Source organism: Rhamphochromis longiceps, linkage group LG7 (assembly GCF_057381845.1).
Source record: "Rhamphochromis longiceps isolate RC_006_pf linkage group LG7, R_longiceps_female_GT1.1, whole genome shotgun sequence".
Taxonomy (NCBI): Eukaryota; Metazoa; Chordata; class Actinopteri; order Cichliformes; family Cichlidae; genus Rhamphochromis; species Rhamphochromis longiceps.
Genome location: NC_140563.1, coordinates 54040928 through 54062010, shown reverse-complemented (window position 1 = coordinate 54062010; position 21083 = coordinate 54040928). Strand labels below are relative to the sequence as shown.

The 21083-nt window shown below is 40.9% G+C and overlaps 1 protein-coding gene across 2 annotated transcripts; it reads right to left on the bottom strand.

Moving 5' to 3' along the window:
• Positions 1–108: 108 nt before the first annotated feature.
• Positions 109–20206, bottom strand: agpat2 (1-acylglycerol-3-phosphate O-acyltransferase 2 (lysophosphatidic acid acyltransferase, beta)). 2 transcript variants are annotated; one of them, XM_085414315.1, is made up of 6 exons: positions 19790–20206; positions 11096–11229; positions 4902–5077; positions 4696–4791; positions 3360–3432; positions 109–3240 (listed from the first exon to the last, which is right to left on the bottom strand). In XM_085414315.1, exons 1-6 carry the CDS (start codon positions 19972–19974, stop codon positions 3083–3085), a joined length of 822 nt encoding a protein of 273 aa, XP_085270441.1. In that variant the 5' UTR covers positions 19975–20206; the 3' UTR covers positions 109–3082. The 2 variants fall into 2 exon arrangements, with proteins under 2 accessions (XP_085270441.1, XP_085270443.1); XM_085414317.1 differs by having other exon boundaries at positions 3360–3397.
• Between the last annotated feature and the right edge of the window lie 877 nt (positions 20207–21083).

The window sequence follows — 21083 nt, the reverse complement described above, 5'->3', positions numbered from 1 at the left end:
AAAGCCATTACTGCCGAGTCTCATACAGTAAGTACCTTTTCCACTGTTGATTTTAAAATGAGTCCCAGAGGAGGGCAAGACAGGCATTTCAGTACACGACCAATTAAGAAAAAACAAAAAGAATTTATTTACTTAATGTTATGCAAGGCATTCACATTTACCCAGAATATGTGAAATCAAGAACACTACATTAAATATTAACCAGATACTTATAATGGGCATCTATACCATGTGTGCATATGTACACACATACAATAAAGGGCCACACGCGCGCACGCACACACACACACGGCTCTGCAGGATGTCAGCTCTGTTTCTCATATCCATCTAAATTACACATTAATAGCTTTGGTGAAAACAAACTTTTTTCGCCCACGAGAACTCGGCATGAAAAGTGCTTTAAGAATACTTTGAATATTTTCCAATATCTTACATATTAGTTTGTAAACAACGGCCCTATTGGGGGGGGGGGGGAGACAAAAGATTTTATATATATATATAAATTTAAAAAAAAAAAAAAAAGGGGGGGGGGGGGGGGGGGAATTAAGCAGGCAGGACTGTTGCAGAGCCTGTTAGCCAAAGCTAACAAATCACAATCTGTTGTACAAAACACCCCCAACACACACACACACACACACACACACACACAATGAACAGGGAATAAATGGATAGCACACTCCACTAAATAAATGTATATGGTATAGATCGTTTTTGGAAAGAAACCGATTTGGTAGAGTGCTTTTTGAACATTCGAAACACCTGCTGCAAAGGTATAAACTGGTCTTAGACAGCCCCCCCCATCCAAAAAAAAAAAAGAATAGAAAAAAGAAAAATAACAAAAAATTATAATAATCATAAAATAATAGGAATAATAATAATAATAATAATAGAGAACAGGTTGGTGAGTTATTAGTATTGATTAATAGTAAGGGTTTATGATCCAAACTGGATTAGGAACTTGTCTGAAATCAGACTCTCACATGTCACCAAAGCAGGGCTCACTAAGTGCACTCAACTACGAACAGCAACGCACGTAGCAGGGCATACTACCAAAGTATCCATAAATCCATTCACATGAGCTCCTCAGGAGGTCAGTGCGCACAACAAGGTTAGACTAAGCCTAATGCCTTGTGCTCAACCCAATAAGTCACCTACATTTGATGCCAAGTACATGCAAAGCAACGTCACAGTTTTAATAAAGAAAGCAAAAGTCATTTTTTTCAAAAATTGCAATTAGTAACAAACAACTGTCCTGAATGCTGTGGTACATTCTCAGATTGTGTTTGATGGGCAGAATTAATAATTTTTGTGGCTACACTCTGAGCGAAGTGAAACTAAGACCTGGGTGTAAACGAAAGCGGTTCAGTCAGTGGTCCGAAGACATTTTCAGTACAAATCATACAACAAATCCATTTTAACCAAAACTCACCCAATGATGCCAACAATCAAAATTCAGGCCAAATTTTTGCACTTTTTCCTGTTTAAATAATCTAATAGTTTCCAGTGAGGTTAAATAATCAGAACATCATAACTAAATATAATAACTTATTCTCATAGGATTTAAAAAAAAAAAAAACAAAAAAAAAAAAAAAAAAAAAACAGGCTTCCCATCACACCCAATCAACATAACACATCTTCAGTCATTAGATCCTTGAGTTTGTTAGTACTTTGGGATTCCTTGATTTAATCCAAATAAATGAACAAATACTAGAGATCTAAATCATCTCATAGGTTTCCTCCCCCTGTTTATGGCAAGAACTGCCTTAAATAATTTCAGGGGTCACCAGTTAAGTAGACCGTAAGGAGATAGTAATTAAAAAACAAAAACAAAAAAACAAAAACAAACAACAACAACCCAAACAAACAAACAAAAATAAACCACCCCACGCACATTGGAAACCTCCCAAAACATCTTTGTCATGGCACAGCAGGTAGCTCGCACTTTGGAACAGTAGTAACGTTGAAACAGGGACATTGCACTTAAAGAATTCACTTCTTTTGACACTTTGTATATGAGTAGGAGCATAAAGGTGATCCTGAAAAAACAAAACAACAACAACAAAGCAAGAGTGTGAAATTAGAGTTTGAGTTTAGAGCACTGCTGGAGGACACTTGCTGCAGACCGGTTGCTTCAATTCATTTTTGGAGAGAGAGACAAACTGGAAGAATGTACAGGGATACACCAACATACGACACTGAGAACTGATCAGTTCACTGAAGTCCATAAATCCAGTACAGATGGGTGCTGTTGTTATACACGGTATCTTGCATTCCTTGCCTTCTGACATCATGAAGCGTGTCATGGAGCTATTGGTCATTGGGTTGATGAGCCAATGTGGATACAGAGTTCAATCTAGAGCGACAGAGCTATAGAAAGTCGTGGGTGTCCTTTCCTTCCACACGCTCCGCACTTTGTGGAGACCCGCACTCATTTTTGTCTTTGGGCAAAAGACTGGAATGCATAAAGGGGAGAAACAGAAAAGAACTAAAAGCGAAGAAATGAGATGGGGTACTTTGATTTTGTGTATGTCTGTTTAAGCATCCGAAGAGAACTAAAACCAAGGCAGCATGAGAGGAAAACATAAATATCCACTGACATTTATGATCAGGAAAAAAAAAAAAACACCCCGCAAAGTTTATCTGCTGAACAGAAGGCAAAACGAACAAAAGCAGGTGAAGATAAAAAACCAAAGAAAAGTAGAAAACAGCAATAAAGTAAGACAATAAGAAAGCTGAGATTTCCAAAGCAAGGATGAAAGGTGGACAGAGCCATCCAAAAGGCATGCATGAACAACACACACCCAGACTGTTCGGCTCGCCGTCCGTCACTCCGCTCACAAAGTGCAGAGCAGCTGCTGCTGCGACAGTGAGGGTCAGGACTGACTGTGCTGTGTGCTCAGGCCAGAGGTGGACCGGACCAGGCGTCAACTAGACATGAAGAGCTTTCGTCACAAAAAGACTTGTGTCACATTGTTTCCTGAAGGCGGTGGGACAACCTGGGGCGGAGAGTGGGGGGGCCTTGGGGAGGGGTGGATCTCAGACATGGGGCTGAAAAAACAGAGGGCGGGTGGAAGATCAATGTTCAGTGCCTTACGGGCCCGTTGCTCCGGGTTATGGAGTCAGAGATGTCCAGGAAGGCAGCGCGCATCAGGTCAAAGGATTTGTCAGACAGGGATGCCACATCGTCTGAAGTCATCCCCTTTGTCTCAATCTTTGGAAGGATCTTCAATCTGATGATTCCTGCAGGGGCAAAAAACCCCAAAAAACTTTAGAGTCAGGAGTCTCGGGGAACATCAAGCTGTTGTTTTAATGTTATTGTCATTTGACCCAACACAAATTAAAAAGTTGAGGACAGTTACCTGATTTGAACTGCTTTTCTTTCCGTAGGTAGAAGTTGCTGTAGGAGGAGAAAACGACAGGTATGATGGGTACCTGGAAGAAAAAAAAAAAAAAAAAAAAAAAACGAAGGCAAAAATAAGAAAAGAGACAGAAAAGAAGCCCTAAAAGGAAATGCTTTCTAAACCAATCAAAAAAAGGCCGAAATGCCTGATTAAACCAGCAGCACATTTCTTCAAACACACACAAACTCAGCATGACACAAGCATCCTCCATCTCCTCCACTCCCGCTAATAGAGGCCGAGTTGCTCTGTCTCAAGGCCCCGAGTGGCCCTTCAGCGGGGCTGACTGAGCCAAACGCGGCTCCCCCTGGGGGCTGTCCTGTTTCCACTCAATCTGGCCGGCCGGGTACGAATGAAAAGGCTGGCCTAACTCAGCAGAAGCAAATGCAGAGAGAGAAACAGTCTCAAGTGTGTAAAAAAGAAGAAGAAAAAAGCCATCAGGGAAAGATGAAACAGACTGTATTCAACACATTTCAAATGGAGTTACTCTGGCACTTCAAATGCAAACAAAGTGCTTTTGTTAACATCCACTAAACACTGTTTGGAGAATGCGTTAGCAAGCGCTCTAAAGCGTAAGAACCTCTTACCAAAATATTAATGTGTTTTCTAACGAGGAGCAGCAGGGCTTTATTTTTGCAGACTCTGGTGCATATCTGAACCCGACTGATATCGATCTTCAGCTGCAAGTTACAAAATCTGGGTTCACACATGCACACACCGTTGTAGCTTCATGGCTAGGTCTCATTCGAGAGTGTTTTTCTTTTTGCGTATGTGTAATTTATCCCACCTTTCTGACCCCGAGTGTTGCTATGAAAATATGAATTAACTGGAGAACAGAGACCTCCCACCTGCATGCACGCAGAGATAAAGCTCATAAATTTGCACAGCTGAGCTGCAGCCATTCTGAACTGGAGGTCATGTCTGCTGCTGTCCCACCAATCACTTTGTGAGAGCGCACTAGCATTGTGTCAAACACAATGCCAAAAAAATATCATAGAAAATGACCTGGCTGCAAGCTGTGCTCTCTACTAAATTATGATTTCATAATTTAGTCTTGCCCCACATAAGTCTGCTAGCTCCCCCACATGTCTGGAATCGGCCCCCTCACTATTGGGAACCCTAAGCTGGCAGAAGCTTCCTGAAATACCAACAGAATCATCACAGCCTGACAGAGTAAAGAGAATAAACAGGATGTTTACATGTATGGATGAAGCAAAAAGCTAGAAGAGCTCTAACGCTCCTTCACTCTACGTACAAGGTAAGATTTAAGATCTTTAAAGCAAATAAATAAACCTACTTGTGCCTGCACTGCCAGATGGAAAGCACCCTTTTTGAAGGGCAGCAGGTCGCCATTTTGGTTACGGGTTCCCTCTGGAAATACCCACAGACGAATCTGTGAAAGTCATAAGACAAGGTTGATTTAACCAGCTCACATTCTCTAACAAAGACTACAACAGAACCTTGAGATGAAGATGTTTCTTGTGTTAACTGGAGGCAGGTTACCTGGTCGTCCAACATGGTTTTGGCGGCATCAGCCATCACGCTTTTGGCATCGCTCGTCTTCTTGCGGTTGATGAAGACGATCCCGCCCAGCCAGCAAATGAGGCCCACTGTACCGGCATAGATCAGCTCCTTCTTAGCAATTGTGGTGCAGCGGTCTGGTAGGATCTCCATCAAGCCTGAGAGACAAAACGAGACTTAACCGTCAGGATCATGAAACTTTTAGAACCATCACAGCTACTGTATGTACATAGTGGGGTTTTTTGGTTTTGGCAAAGAAACAACAGCTCATCATTTCCATTTCCAAGATGTCTTTGTGCAGTGTATGAGAGACAACTGTAGTACAAACAGGGCTTGGCTGTACTTCCATGTAATACCACTTTGAACCGCAAGATGGTGCAGTAAGTCCAATCTGCTGTGTCCAAAATGAGATATACCAGATGTTAGCTCAATACTTGTAAAGAGTTCATGATTCTATCACACTCACCCGACTTATTTTGGCAGCTAGAAGAGCACAGAGACTGCAGTTTCTCAAAATTAAACATATTTCAAATGTCCATAAAAAAAATAAAAATGTAATGCTATACTACAACCTAGTGAAACGGTGACACCTTGTGGTGACAGTTTTCACAAAAACTACTTTTAAAACTAAAATATAAAAATAATAAATTAAAATAAAAGTTAAAGACATTGCAGTTAAGCGCACAGCTTTCTACGAGCAACTGCTTTGTAGCTTCAAAGTTTGCTAATATGACAAGTTACAGAGAGTCAATAAGAACTTGTACTATAATAAATTGTCTTCCTTTCAGTCATTAAATAATACCCCAAATGCAATGCACTTATACCATAGAGACTTTAAAAATACGCCCTCTCAAAGCAGAGAGTCCACCTCCACGAAGAGCTGGATATGAACCCTGATAAGTGGTCAGAATGGGATATTTGTAGCACCGCTACATGTCTGAAGTGGCGCTTTCTTAGAAGGGGATAACACCCAAACTGAAATCACATGTTTCTGCCTTTTGACTGGAGCTCATTCAGAGAAGGATCAGTGACCAGATGAAAACATCCATGCTTTGGCCTCTTTGTCTTATCTCTTTATAAGATGTTACTCTGAAAACAGCAGGTGAGCAGATGCATTTAAACCAAGCTGAAAAAGCAGCTCAGAAAGGTGAAGAAACTAATATAACATCTGCTCTAGGATCAGCATCTCCTAATGGCTGGGGTGAAGCAGTCGGCATGGCAACTTGGACGCCAAACAAACCGCATGCTGAGTTTTGTCAGTGCTAATTAGACGCCTAGCTCTCCTCCTGCTATCACTACCCTGGCCTTGAGCCTGCCCTCATCACTCACCGGTGCTGAAAAACCCTCTCCCCCACACACTGATGGAGAGAAACCGTCCCTCAACACTCAGGTTTAGAACAGGGAAGAATGAGATACTGTTAAAAGACATCTCAACTATCAACAATACAAGCTGAAGAAAATAAATAAAAGAGGAATCGAAGCCTTTCTACAACATGCTTTTGTTTCCGACCAGTGTGTAGCTCAGACAGGGTTCTGCGAGGCCTACATTTCATTCATACAGTAAGTGATCAGTATGTAAAGAATGTTTAAAAACCCATACCAATGTAACAGGTTCTTTCTGTGCCCGTGCTTTGTTTCTTCACCAGGTTTTGTATTATTCAGCTTGCTGAGAAGCAAACAGCACGTGATCCTGTATCAACAGAGGTTGTGAAAACTGTTCTGTTCTGACAAGTACTGTGTACCAACACAAAGCTGGAATGCAGTAATCTAACAATTGGCCTAGTTTTAACATGCCTACTGCCTGTCTGACAAACCAGAAAAGGTGACCGTTGCTTAAGTAGGTGGGAGTGTAAAGTGAGATACACCTGGAAGGCCTTAACATTCGGTTCCAATAAGTTGTGAGTAGCCTGTGCAGACTTTCCCTTAATGAACTGAGCTATAAAGCTGTAGATGGTGGCACAGCTAAAGTCTTGCTCCACTGTTTGCTGGCTGAGAAGAACTAAACTGTGACAGGATGAGACCAGATCACAGTCTGGCTCCATCACGGCTGCCGCAGACAATCTTGCAGTCTGATCACAAAGTGTTTTCGCATGGCATAACCCACAATGTAGCTGTCATTATTTACATATTCCCCCCCCAGTTCCTGTTTGCATACAAAGGAACGAGCGTTAAAATTGGAGTACGGCTCAGAAATAGTAGCTACTTAGATCCAGAAAAAAAGGAATTGTTATGTATAACCATTGTGACATAGAAGAATGATAGTAGTAGGGCTGGGCCATATTATACCGTTCCCGGTAATACCGGTATAATGTTAGGCAACGATAGGAAAATGAAATATCGCGATAGAATGGGAGTAAAACGCGCATGCGCAGTGCCTTTGTTTTCATACGCACATGGCCGATTGTTGAGTGAAACAGATGAACCAGAATTGGTTTGTAAAAATGGTGCAACTTCCGTGATGTGGAACTGGTTTGGTGTTTGTCCGTCAGATACACGACAAAGCACATTTTTTTTGCAGAACATGCAAGCGGCCGTTGTTATTGTCGTATTTGTCGGACTAAGATGCTCTTAAATCTGGGAGTAATCTGGGTCCTAAACTCAGTAAGATTCAGGTGAAACGAACACTACAGCATCACTGAGAGTTAAAAACTATCTAAATTATTTCATCTTTAATAAAACGATCAGCATTGCTGCTTTACCAGGTGTAACTATGAAGTTTAACTTCCAGGCATCCATGAAAACAAAATTGATTACATTTAACGGAGTTAGAAGTTAGCAGGAAGCTAGCGGAAGTTAGCTCGCTAGTTTCGCTAGTTACCTAAGCATGATATAGCATGTTCTGACTGAGAGATTTCTGAAAAAATTCAAACGTACAGCTCTGCTATCACTACCAACATAAATGAAGACAGGAAACTAAACAGCAGTGACGTTTGTAGGGTTACTGAAGTTGGGCTAGCTGGTATATAATGATGTGCTACGTGATCGCTAGCGACACAGCTATGTTAGCATAACATAAACAGTGAAGCTGGAGGACGAACACTAACACTTTTCCACTTATAAAAGTTAACGTTAAAGTTCCTGATAGTTGGAGACAAATGCAATCGCATGGCAGGATGCTGTAAACGGACCAAACTTCAGTCAGGAGAACAACTGAGATAATCCATCCACAATACGAGGTTAGTCATTAATATACTGCAACAACATGGGAATAGAGCAGCTGTTGCCAGAGAATTCAACATTAATGAATCAATGGTACAGAAGTGGAGGAAGCAACAAGAATGAGTTTAATAAAGTTTGATTTATCTGACTGCTTTGTTTCGCTTAATGTGCCTTATAATCCCGTGCACCTTATGGTCCGAAAAATACGTACTGCACACTGCAGTTTAATGTTGCAAAGCACCTCTTTTTAACTTCAGTGGATATTATACATGGTTATGCTCAGGATATGTCAGCACATTTCTACTGGAAATGCCTTTTGGTTAAACTTTCAGCAAGGAATTTGCATTTGCACTGTTACATTTTTATAAAGCTTTAATGTACATAAAAACCAGCTTCTTGTTTAAGTGAAAATAAATGGAAGGTTGTCTTTTTGCGCTAGTAATGTTGTGGAGTTGTATTTTGTCTCGCATCAATTATATCGTCGGTTATATCGTTATCGCAAATTTTCAAATATATATCGTGATAAATATTTTTGGCCATATCGCCCTGCTCTAGATAGTAGTATATGACTTTCAAAAGGAGAGACCAAGGATAAAGTTTGACACAAAAACAAGTTGCATCTGGTACTACATGTGCAGGAACTGAGCCAACTGCAAACATCTGTACCAGTTAGCTGGTTGCTTTTGTGCTTTCACACAGGCTTGAGTTTAGCTATCACTACATGCTGACCAGAATACAGGTGACATGAACTCTTCTGATATTCAAGATTCGTTCTTGTATTATTTAATATGCATATTTTGTGGTTTTGCCAGCGGTTTGCATGAAGAAGCCAACTTGTCTGTAGATACCGGGGAACTAACCACAGACTGGTAGTAAAACTTGAAGAAGAGCGATAAACTGGAGCTGCAAAATGCCTCCAAAGTAAAGTTGGGCCACTGAACACATTTCCAAAAGCACAACATTTTCCTATTTTCAGTTTGTGTTTACAATTCAAATTTTCTTAACTGCTTGGTGAATAGTTGGCAACTGTTTGCAGACAAGTTGGCATCATCCATCTTACAAAATGTACAGGTGACGAGAGTAATCTGCTAGTGACCAGCGCAATCACAGTAATCCTAAACCTCTTTGTGTTCAATTTCACCAAGACACAAAAGCGCCTTCCTAAAGCCAGTAGGTAAATACATTTTTAGCCCTATTGGGTCCCTGATTGGTCTCTCGGCCTGTGTGATTGGAGCAGACATTAAATTAGCCATCAGTCGACGAGGCTCAATATCAGCTTTTCCTTTCCTACTTTAGGTCATGAGGTAGAGATTTGTCACATGTACCGTATGTTAAGGTGGGATTCAAAAATTCCCATGGTTGGAGCTTAACGGTAGGGCTGGGCGATATGACCCAAAATTCATATCTCGATATTTTTTAGCTGGATGGCGATATAAGATATATATCTCGATTTTTCTTTTTAAAGCCATAAGTTAAGAACAAAAAGAGAGTTCTTAGTCACACTGTGTCCCAGATGTCACACGGGCACTTTTATTTACATACAGCGTAGATATTACTCAAAAATAAATTATCAGCATATATTAAATAATCATGGTCCATAAATAAAAGAAAACAATGTTGTTTTTGTGCATAACAAAAAGCTCACAATTGTGCAGTCAAAATGTAAACTAATAGACGCTGAGCATAATAACAAAGAGACAGATTTCACAGCTGCACCACGTCTCTGAACAGGTGCCATTTGTGGTCCTTATACACACACAGTACGTATCACTCCGCGAGGCTCCTCCCCGGTAGCCGTAATCCTCTGACAATCCATCAAGCGGTGCAGCTCCATAGCTTAGCAAAGTCATATTAAAACATTTTTTGACAGATTGCTGAGCGCTGTGTACCACATAAAATCGGTTCGCGGTCAGTAAGCAGAACCAGAATTCATACATAAGGCGCACTGTCGATTTTTGAGAAAAGGAAAGGATTTTAGGCCGTGCAGCCCCTCTGGGCTGCATGTCGTTAGCGCGGTTAGCTCGTTAGCGCGGTTAGCTCGCTAACACGTTGACGCCATCCAGCCCCACGCACGGTAACTCGCTAACGGAGATTTTCCGCTTTAATCTTGTCATTGCCTGCAGGTGAAGCTATGGGGGAGGGGGAGTTGTGTTCAGTGCAGGAGAGGCGAGGCCGAGTAACGTTGCGTAGAGACAAAAGTGGACGAAAGAGAGGCAAACCTGCGGCTCCACAAGTATAATTATAACGTAACATAGACTATATCGATATAAACGATATTGTCACATCTTATATCTCGTATGAAAATATATCGATATTTTTAAAAAACTCGATATATCGCCCAGCCCTACTTAACGGTACAATTCTTCCATCTGGGACTCATGCATCTACTGCAGAGGAATGCTGCTCCTCCAACTAAAATGTTCAGGACCGCATGCATCATATCTGGTATCAAGTTGCTCAGGATGAACTGGACTCACTGTAAAACAACTCTTCCCTGGTGAGGATTCTCTCTTTTTCCTACTCTTGGTTTGTTTTCTTGAGTCTGTAGGGCTTAAAAGCACAAAAACTACAGCTGAGACAAATCTGCCGTCCGCATGACTGCCTTGCTTCATTCTTCCTCTCAGATTAAAAGTCGGTGTATAGTGAGAAACAGATGAGACACGCTGTCACTGCTAAACTTTCAACACGTTTCAATCTGATGTTTATGACCATTTATAAGTAGAGAGTTGAATGTGTTTCAAATAACCTTTAAGTGTGTCATCAAACAGGCCTACCTGGTGACAGAGCAGTAAAGACATCCTGCATGGGTGCAAATGCCCCAAGCAGGATCCCAGCAATTCCCAGCCAGCTGGACCTTTACTGCACACCCTTCTCTTTATCCACATGCCCTTTCTATCTGCTTCACCAATTATATTTTTTGCTAAAATGCCAAAAGAAATTGATTGTATGACTGTATTTGAAAGCATTTAAATCAATATCAAAAACGTCCGTCTTCAGAGAAGCACTAAAAGACTCACCCAAAACATCCAGGGAGCTCTGGTGGTTCGAGATGACGACATAGGGACCCTCAGTCTGCAGATGCTCCCAACCGCTCACTTCAAATCGAAGACCCAGCAAATACTTGACGTGTCGAACCATGAAACGGATGATCCTAAAAGAGAGAAAAAGGTTAAATACAGTGAGTATGTACTGGTTACTTATGATGCCAGTGTATTGCATATTACTAACCAAAGCCCTGTGAAAGGTAGAAACAAAAGCGGAATGTGTCAGGCAATATAATCACAACTATCTTTAAACACATAGGCTAAATTAATCATGTTCAACACCCCTTTAAGCATTGTTTTTTTTCCTGGTTGGGGAAATAATTACTTTCACCAAGTATAACGCTCCAGTAACCATTGACAAAGCAATGTTCATCCACCTGCCTCAAGACAAACATTACATAAAAGAACCCACAGGCTGTGATTAGTCAAAGTAGATGCACATTTTTATTTATCTGAACATTTAATTTTTTTATCTCGTTGCAAGACAGTCACTATCTGTCTTACTCTGATAGGCAGGTAGTGAAGAGTTCGTTTATCAGAGCTAGTCTGCTGACAACAACAAAAGCAGCCGTCTTTTGACCTTACAATAACTCACAAAACTATAGGCTTCCATGGGAGCGCTCTCCAAGTATCACAAAAAAGTAATCTGTTTGCAGTTAGGGTTAAAAGAAAAAAAACATGTTACAAGGAAATTTTACTAGAAACTGTCAGGTAGGGCTGCACGATTAATCGTTAGAAAATCTCGATCTCGATTCATACTTCTGTGCGATCTCATTTCCAAATGACAACGATTTAAAAAAAAAAAAACAACAAAAAAAAAACGACGACTGTACCGCATTTTTATCCGGGACGTAATCTGCATGAAAACAAGCGCTCACTCTTCCTGTTCAACAAATGACAAGGGCGGAGCCTTATACCACGTGATACAGAAGCTGTGCTGTGTGATGCTAAAATTAGCAGGGAAAAAACAACGGAGAGCACGTCAGAGATGACGAAAAAGTGACAGGAGAAAATCCGTCCCGGTCAACCACCCAAACATCAATAACGGGAACCTTATACAGCGCTTCCCTATACCCGTCGAACTCCCACAGGCACAAAGAAATTTTGGAGGCTATTACTTATCACCTGACCAAAGATATGGCTCCCATCAACACTGTGCAAAACCAGGGATTTAGGAAAATGATCAACACCCTAGACCAACGCTACACAGTGCCGTCCCGCAACTATTTTTCTATTGTTGCACTACCTGCTCTATACTCGCAGCGTCGAGCAACGGTGGAGACGGAATTTCAAGCAGTACAACATTTTGCGGCAACAACAAAACGTGAGACATTTGTTGTTTTTATGATTATTTATTGTTTTTATGTTCAGTTTCAACTGTTGCGAAGTTAATGTGCAGTTAATAAGTGCAATAAATATTTATATTGGAAAAGAAGCGAAGCTCTCAATTAGGGCTGGGCGATATGACCCAAAATTCATATCTCGATATTTTTTAGCTGGATGGCGATATAAGATATATATCTCGATATTTTTTTTTAAAGCCATAAGTTAAGAACAAAAAGAGAGTTCTTAGTCACACTGTGTCCCAGATGTCACACGGGCACTTTTATTTACATACAGCGTAGATGTACATGAAGATATTACTTAAAAATAAATTATCAGCATTTATTAAATAATCATGGTCCATAAATAAAAGAAAATGTTGTTTTTGTGCATAACAAAAAGCTCACAATTGTGCAGTCAAAATGTAAACTAATAGACGCTGAGCATAATAACAAAGAGACAGATTTCACAGCTGCACCACGTCTCTGAACAGGTGCCATTTATGGTCCTTATACACACACACAGTACGGTAATATTACGTTGAAGCACAGTACGTATCACTCCGCGAGGCTCCTCCCCGGTAGCCGTAATCCTCCAACAATCCATCAAGCGGTGCAGCTCCGTAGCTTAGCAAAGTCATATTAAAACATTTTTTGACAGATTGCTGAGCGCTGTGTACCACATAAAATCGGTTCGCGGTCAGTAAGCACAACCAGAATTAATACATAAGGCGCACTGTCCAGTTTTGAGAAAATGAAAGGATTTTAGGCTGTGCAGCTCCTCCGGGCTGCATGTCGTTAGCGCGGTTAGCTCGTTAGCGTGGTTAGCTAGCTAACACGTTGACGCCGTCCAGCCCCACGCACGGGACGATCCGCGGTAACTCGCTAACGGAGATTTTCCGCTTTCATCTTGTCATTGCCTGCAGGTGAAGCTATGGGGGAGGCGGAGTTGTGTTCAGTGAAGGAGAGGCGAGGCCGAGTAACGTTGCGTAGAGACAAAAGTGGACGAAAGAGAGGCAAACCTGCGGCTCCACAAGTATAATTATAACGTAACATAGGCTATATCGATATAAACGATATTGTCACATCTTATATCTCGTATGAAAATATATCGATATTTTTAAAAAACTCAATATATCGCCCAGCCCTACTCTCAATTTACCGGTCGATCTACGTCCCTACCCTCACCTATGGCCACGAGCGGTGGGTAGTGACCGAAAGAACGAGATCGCGGATACAAGCGGCAGAAATGAGCTTCCTCCGAAGGGTGGCTGGCCTCTCCCTTAGAGATAGGGTGAGAAGTTCGGCCATCCGGGAGGGGCTCAGAGTAGAGCAGCTGCTGCTCCACATCGAAAGGAGCCAGCTGAGGTGGTTCGGGCATCTGACAAGGATGCCCCCTGGGCGCCTCCTGGGTGAGGTGTTCCAGGCATGTCCCACCGGGAGGAGGCCCCGGGGCAGACCCAGGACACGCTGGAGAGATTATATCTCTCGGCTGGCCTGGGAACGCCTTGGTATTCCCGCGGATAAGCTGGAGGAGGTGGCTGGGGAGAGGGAGGTCTGGGCCTCTTTGCTTAGGCTGCTGCCCCCGCGACCCGGCCCCGGATAAAGCGGATGAAGATGGATGGATTGGAAAAGAAAATCGTGAGAGAATCGTGACCTCAATTCTAAGCCAAAAAAAAAAAAAATCGTGATTCTCATTTTATGCAAAATCGTGCAGCCCTACTGTCAGGGCATTCGTGACCTGAGGTTCGCTGATGCAATGAGGCAATGGACAAGGAAAAAAGGGAAGAAGAAGAAAAAAAATTCAACAGAAACAAGGTTTTTTTTGGGCTGCACTGTGCATGATTACTCAAGTTCAATAATGACGTGATTACTGTAGCTGTTTGTTAGTCAGCATGTGCTTGTTTATAAATGTGATTTGATGATCTAACAAAACCATTTTTTTAAAGCTTTTCTTTCCCCCTTGCAACTATTAAAAGCCTGAAACTGTCTGATCCACCAGATGAGATCTATTGGGACTTGTAAAGCTTAACCTTTATAGACACAAACATGATAACAGCTCTGACCTCTGTTAAGACAAATCCAAGGTGCCCCTTGGCTTGGAAAACTTTCAGTGTGATTCTTAACAACCATGATGTGCTCAGGCAGAGTTCACACATCATGCAAATGCTACTTTACATTTGCAGCTGAACAATCATACTCCCATAACATTCTCCATGCTAAACTGTACCACTAATTTTGGATAGCAAACTAGCTGTGTGACACACTAAAACTGGCTTCTGTCAATAATCTGAATGAAATTTCTCCGAAAAAGAGCAGAGGCACTACCAATCCGGTCTCAGGAAGAGGCTATACATAATACTATACATAATACTTACAAAAGAGACCTTGCTCATCCCTGAATCATATTCCCTCTGTTTGCTGTCCCAAAAACAACAAACTATCCTTCTTGTAACATGGGGTAGTTTTCTTGCTAAACCAGCTATTACAGGAACCAAACTCACCTTCAACTCTGCTTTCATTTAAGCTCAGTTTCATGACTGTACACAAAATAGGTAGATGTTTTAGTCCATCGACACAACTACTTAAAACCATCTTTGAGCAAGTTTCAGCCATAACGTGCATCTGATGCCACACATACTCATTAAAACTACACCACTAATGCTAATAATGTGCCATGAAGGAGCAGCTTTAAGGATTTAGGCACATCCCAACTCAATACTGCCAACTCGAAAGCAGGAGTGTCAAACATAAGGCTCAGGACCTAGAATTGGTCCAGCAAAGACTCCAGTTCGGTTTGCTAGAGGGCTTTGGAAAATATGAAGGGCAAAATTTTTTATACTTTTAACTGTATTTTTTTTTTTTTTATAAATTTCACACCCTTTTCTGCTGACAAAGGCCTCACATGCAGTCTTTTAAGAATTTTATAGTGATTCTACTCTACACTTTAAAAATAAAATAAAAAAAATAAAAAAAGAACTACCAGATTATTCTTTTTTCAAATATACACTGGACCTAGTTTCTTACTAAAATATAGCAAAAAAAAAAAAAAAAAAAAAAAAAAAAAAAAAAAGTCTTGAACCACAATTCATGTCTTTAGATTTTGGTAGGAAATATAGGACATAAGTACTGTATTTACTGAAATGTGCAAGCATACATGCAACTACAACATAAAGAGTAAAAAAAAACAAACAACTGAGTTTGCACAATTCTAACAAGCTGCAAAGTTAATATTTGGTATGACCAGCTTTATTCTTCAACACAGCCTAAACTCTCTTAGACAATCGTTCTTCACCATTTGAACAATTTAAAATTGGTTCTTTGATAAGTTATAATGTGTGGACATAACAGGTGCCCTTTTTTATGTTTTAAGCAACCTTCAGGCAGAACCATTACTCAACCACTTCTAAATAAAAATGCAACACAGTCCGGCTCCTTATAAGCAAAATATAAAGTAGTAAGTGGTGGTACGCTATTTCTCAGCACTATCTTCTGATGACTGTAGTAGACTTTGTTTCCACTTGCGCTTGACTGGTAATCTACAGGAAAAATGTTGTTAACCTTTAAACTAGAGTAGTCTTTTGGTTATCTTACAACATAGTGGTGCAGTGATAACACATTCGGTCTGAAGTAAAAGCCACAGGTTATGCAACGATATAGTGTTGCAGCAACTCTATGTTCAAGGGTAATGAGTGACCACTGTTGAATTATATTTTATGATCAGTCCACTAAGCATTTACTTTGGTTCACTTCATTATCTGCAACCCTGAGAGTGCAATCAAATTTGAACAAGAGGACAAATCATATGCAATGTGGCCACTCCAAAGGTCAGCCTGACCTGTTTTGCCAAAATGTAAAACTGCCAATCTTATTGAGTTTACTCACAAGTTTAAGGTCAGTAGGTTGTCCAAAGGACAGGCATCTAATCACAGTCTCAGGGTGACAGAGCTAACAATTACTTCCATCAGAAATACTATGGCAAAAAAAAAAAAAAAAACTGGTTGTTTTCAATACAGTAAGTTGAGTGGCAATATTACTCCTTTACGAAAAAGACAGGGCCACTAATCTCCCACTGATGTTCGACACCATTACACAGCACAGAACATGAGCTCATGCAATTGTGAGTGAGAAAACTAAACCCGTCCTTTATCTGTTGTCATGAGATCCTACCTAATAACTAACCCATACCCAGAAGTAGGGCTGGGCCATATTATACCGTTCACGGTAATACCGGTATAATGTTAGGCAACGATAGGAAAATGAAATATCGCGATAGAATGGGAGTAAAACGCGCATGCGCAGTGCCTTTGTTTTCATACGCACATGGCCGATTGTTGAGTGAAACAGATGAACCAGAATTGGTTTGTAAAAATGGTGCAACTTCTGTGATGTGGAACTGGTTTGGTGTTTGTCCATCAGATACACAACAAAGCACATTTTTTTTGCAGAACATGCAAGCGGCCATCGTTATTGTCGTATTTGTCGGACTAAGATGCTCTTAAATCTGGGAGTAATCTGGGTCCTAAACTCTGTATGCTTCAGGTCAAACAACACTGCAGCATCACTGAGCGTTAAAAACTGTCTAAATTCTTTCATCTTTAGTAAAACGATCAGCATTGCTGCTTTACCAGGTGTAACTATGAAGTTTAGCTTCCAGGCATCCATTAAAACAAAATTTATTACATTTAACGGAGTTAGAAGTTAGCAGGAAGCTAGCGGAAGTTAGCTTGCTAGTTTCGCTAGTTACCTAAGCATGATATAGCATGTTCTGACTGAGAGATTTCTGAAAAAATTCAAACGTACATCTCTGCTATCACTTCCAACATAAATGAAGACAGGAAACTAAACAGCAGTGACGTTTGTAGGGTTACTGAAGTTGGGCTAGCTGGTATATAATGATGTGCTACGTGATCGCTAGCGACACAGCTATGTTAGCATAACATAAACAGTGAAGCTGGAGGACGAACACTAACACTTTTCCACTTATAAAAGTTAACGTTAAAGTTCCTGATAGTTGGAGACAAATGCAATCGCATGGCAGGATGCTGTAAACGGACCAAACTTCAGTCAGGAGAACAACTGAGATAATCCATCCACAATACGAGGTTAGTCATTAATATACTGCAACAACATGGGAATAGAGCAGAATTCATTCATTAATAAATCAATGGTACAGAAGTGGAGGAAGCAAGAAGAATGAGTTTAATAAAGTTTGATTTATCTGACTGCTTTGTTTCGCTTAATGTGCCTTATAATCCCGTGCACCTTATGGTCCGAAAAATACGTACTGCACACTGCAGTTTAATGTTGCAAAGCACCTCTTTTTAACTTCAGTGGATATTATACATGGTTATGCTCAGGATATGTCAGCACATTTCTACTGGAAATGCCTTTTGGTTAAACTGTCAGCAAGGAATTTGCATTTGCACGGTTACATTTTTATAAAGCTTTAATGTACATAAAAACCAGCTTCTTGTTGAAGTGAAAATAAATGGAAGGTTGTCTTTTTGCGCTAGTAATGTTGTGGAGTTGTATTTTGTCTCGCATCAATTATATCGTCAGTTATATCGTTATCGCAAATTTTCAAATATATATCGTGATAAATATTTTTGGCCATATCGCCCTGCTCTACCCAGAAGTAGCCATTCACATAAGTGACGGATAAAACAGTTTCAATTAAACGTAAATTAATGGATGTGTTTCAAGAAATGAAAGCACAACAAGCTGTAACTTGATGCTTTACAGATGTTATTGAGTGAGCGAACTCAGGGATACCTGCTGTGGCCTACAGGTTTAATTCAGAGGTAAAGTGACTGGAAAGCAAGTCTTCAGGCTTTGGTGTAACAGTAAATTTAGGTGACAGAACCCTCTGAATTACAATGCTCTCTCTTCCAGTCCTGTCTGCCGTGTAAAATATCCATCCAAAAAGTCTATTCATTCATCTAAGGTCTGACCTCAGTTCGGTCACTTTGTCACAGACAACCGGTCCAGATAACCTCTGCACTGATAGAACGGTACACTGGTGCAACATGACACCACTGGCACAGCTAACATGACCGTGACATTGTTATTCCTGGAGCACTGAGGCAGTAAGGTCTGCTGTTGTAACCGACATTGCTGCTGTCAGCAGTTCAGGGCCAAGTGAGGTTGCATTGAGGATGGGTCTCATAACTATTCAGTAACCCAGCTCCAATCAGGGGAAAGTGCCATCTGGCATCTGTCTCTTCAGGGTAATTACTGAAATGCAGTCATTTGTGTGCAGCAAGCCATCACCACTGACTAGATTTAACCAACCACACAACAACACCCCCTACAACGTGAACACCAACACTGAAGATGCGTTACATTCCTACAGTAAGGATCAGTTTTGGTGACTGATTTTGGTGTCAGGTGTAAAATGTTTAACATTCTGCCCCCAACACAGATGTAAACTGAGGCAGATAATCAGAATCGTGTTTATTGGCCAAATATATGTGCACACACATACAAGGAATTTGGTTCCGGTAGATGGTGGCTCTCAAGCACAGCAATGTAAATCACACACACACACACACACACACACACACACACACACACACGTGTCTATATATACACATTACACATACATACACAACGCTGTGTAAACCAACTATAAATAACTAATCTAAACTTATATACATAAAATACAGAAATGAAATGAGGTGGAATAAGACAGAAATATAAAGTTAAATCAGCACTACTAGTAACTATGGATTCAATAAATGAGTCACTCCTTTATACACACACACACACACACACACACACACACACACACACACAGATTTAAAGAGACAGGACAAATTGAGCGGATACAGTGCTGGATTACACGTTCAGAGGGCACAAGTTAGTGGATACTTGTATGGGTTGGGATTCTAAGAAAGTGCCTGCAGAAAATACATTGAAAATATCCGTCATCTAAAGATATTATTGCTTTTCTGGCGTTAAGATTTACCAAACATTAACCCAGCATGAACGCAACGTCACATTAGCGCCCTGATTTTTAGCTAATGTCCACACGCCGCTACTGCCAATGTGCCAAGCGAGCTAATAGTAGCATACGAATGATAAAGAAAACTGCATTAGGGATTTCTTCATTTTCTGCTTATTTATTTATTTCAAATTTCACACAGTTTGGCAGGAAACACCTCCTGCGCCACATTGCTGTAACGCCAACTTAACTCCTCGCAACAATGAGGCCATTATTGTTTTTGCTGAGAGTAAAAACCCAAATGCTTCAATATAAACAACCACGGTTGCTAGCCAGCTAACGAGCTAGCGAGGGCTAGCTGTCAGACGGCGCCGCGAGCGACATTTCTGCAAAACTCACCTCATGTTTTCAATGTCTCTGCCTCCGCTCTTTAGTATGCACAGAGGTATACCGATGAGGGCCAAGACCATCATCCAGGCCACGTAAAAGAACTTTTTGAAATAAAAAACAAACGTGCTGCTGGTGCACATCAGGAGCGGAATAATCATGAGCAGCAGCAGCGGTATCATCCACAGCACATCCATAGCGAAACCGCCGCAGAAACTAGCAGCAGCACTGACTCACGCGGGGTGTTTCTGGATGAGGAAGCCGCTAACGGTTTCAGCCAGCTACGGTGCAAGGGACGGAGGGACGGACCGCAACCCCGACAAACATTTACACAGTGAAGTATTCCCTCAGGAAACCACGGCAGCAGCTGTGCTTCACTCTGGCCCGACAAAATGAACATGAAGCGCTGCTCATCTGTTGCTAAATGGTATCATGAGGTGGAGTCAAATCGTCATCGGTTGTGAGTTTTTCTATTTCCGGTTGCTTGACCACTAAATGCTCCGATGTCACTAGAGATAGTCAAGTATCGACAGAGATTTGGGCGTTACAAAACACACATCAATTATTATGCCAGTAGGCGTTTAAACTTGGAAATAATTTCTAGGTACAGCCACAGCTTTCCTATTTATTTATTTGGTACGAGTGCATGTTCACAATTTTTTATTCAGTCTCCAAATGGTCATCCTTACTTACAGTAGTTTCACAGCCGATTACAGCACACCATGTGTAATTGGATTAGCAGTGATAATCCAGTCCTCAGCTATAATCTGACACTGTCCGTAGCGATGATCGTGAAGTTTCAGCGACGTCCAAGAGCTCTGCTTGACATGATTTGGAAGATTAGGATCAATCGGTCATTAATCCTAATTTAATATCCTAAGCAAGGACTTTAAACTTGGCACTAGAGGCAGTAGCAAGGCTGTCTAATTTGCACTTTGTGTAAGCAGTGAATAAAATGTAATGTGTAGTCTTATGAAAACAAAACTGTGATAAAAAGATTAATGGAATATTTTGATCAGCATGTTTTTTTGTTTTTTAATTGTTTTTTTTTTAATGTCGACTTTATATTACCCACAAATTAAATGACTTAACTGTGTTTACAAGTTGGTAATGTTTGCTTTTTCACTGGTAGGGTATGATGGTGTTTAAACTGGAGTTTAAGCAAACACACTGGTCATGGGTGAAATATTCAAACAGAAACCACAGGCTCACTCTTTCACTGTAAAAGATGCATGTATAGACATCTGCACACTTATACAGTGGGGCAAAAAAGTATTTAGTCAGCCACCGATTGTGCAAGTTCCCC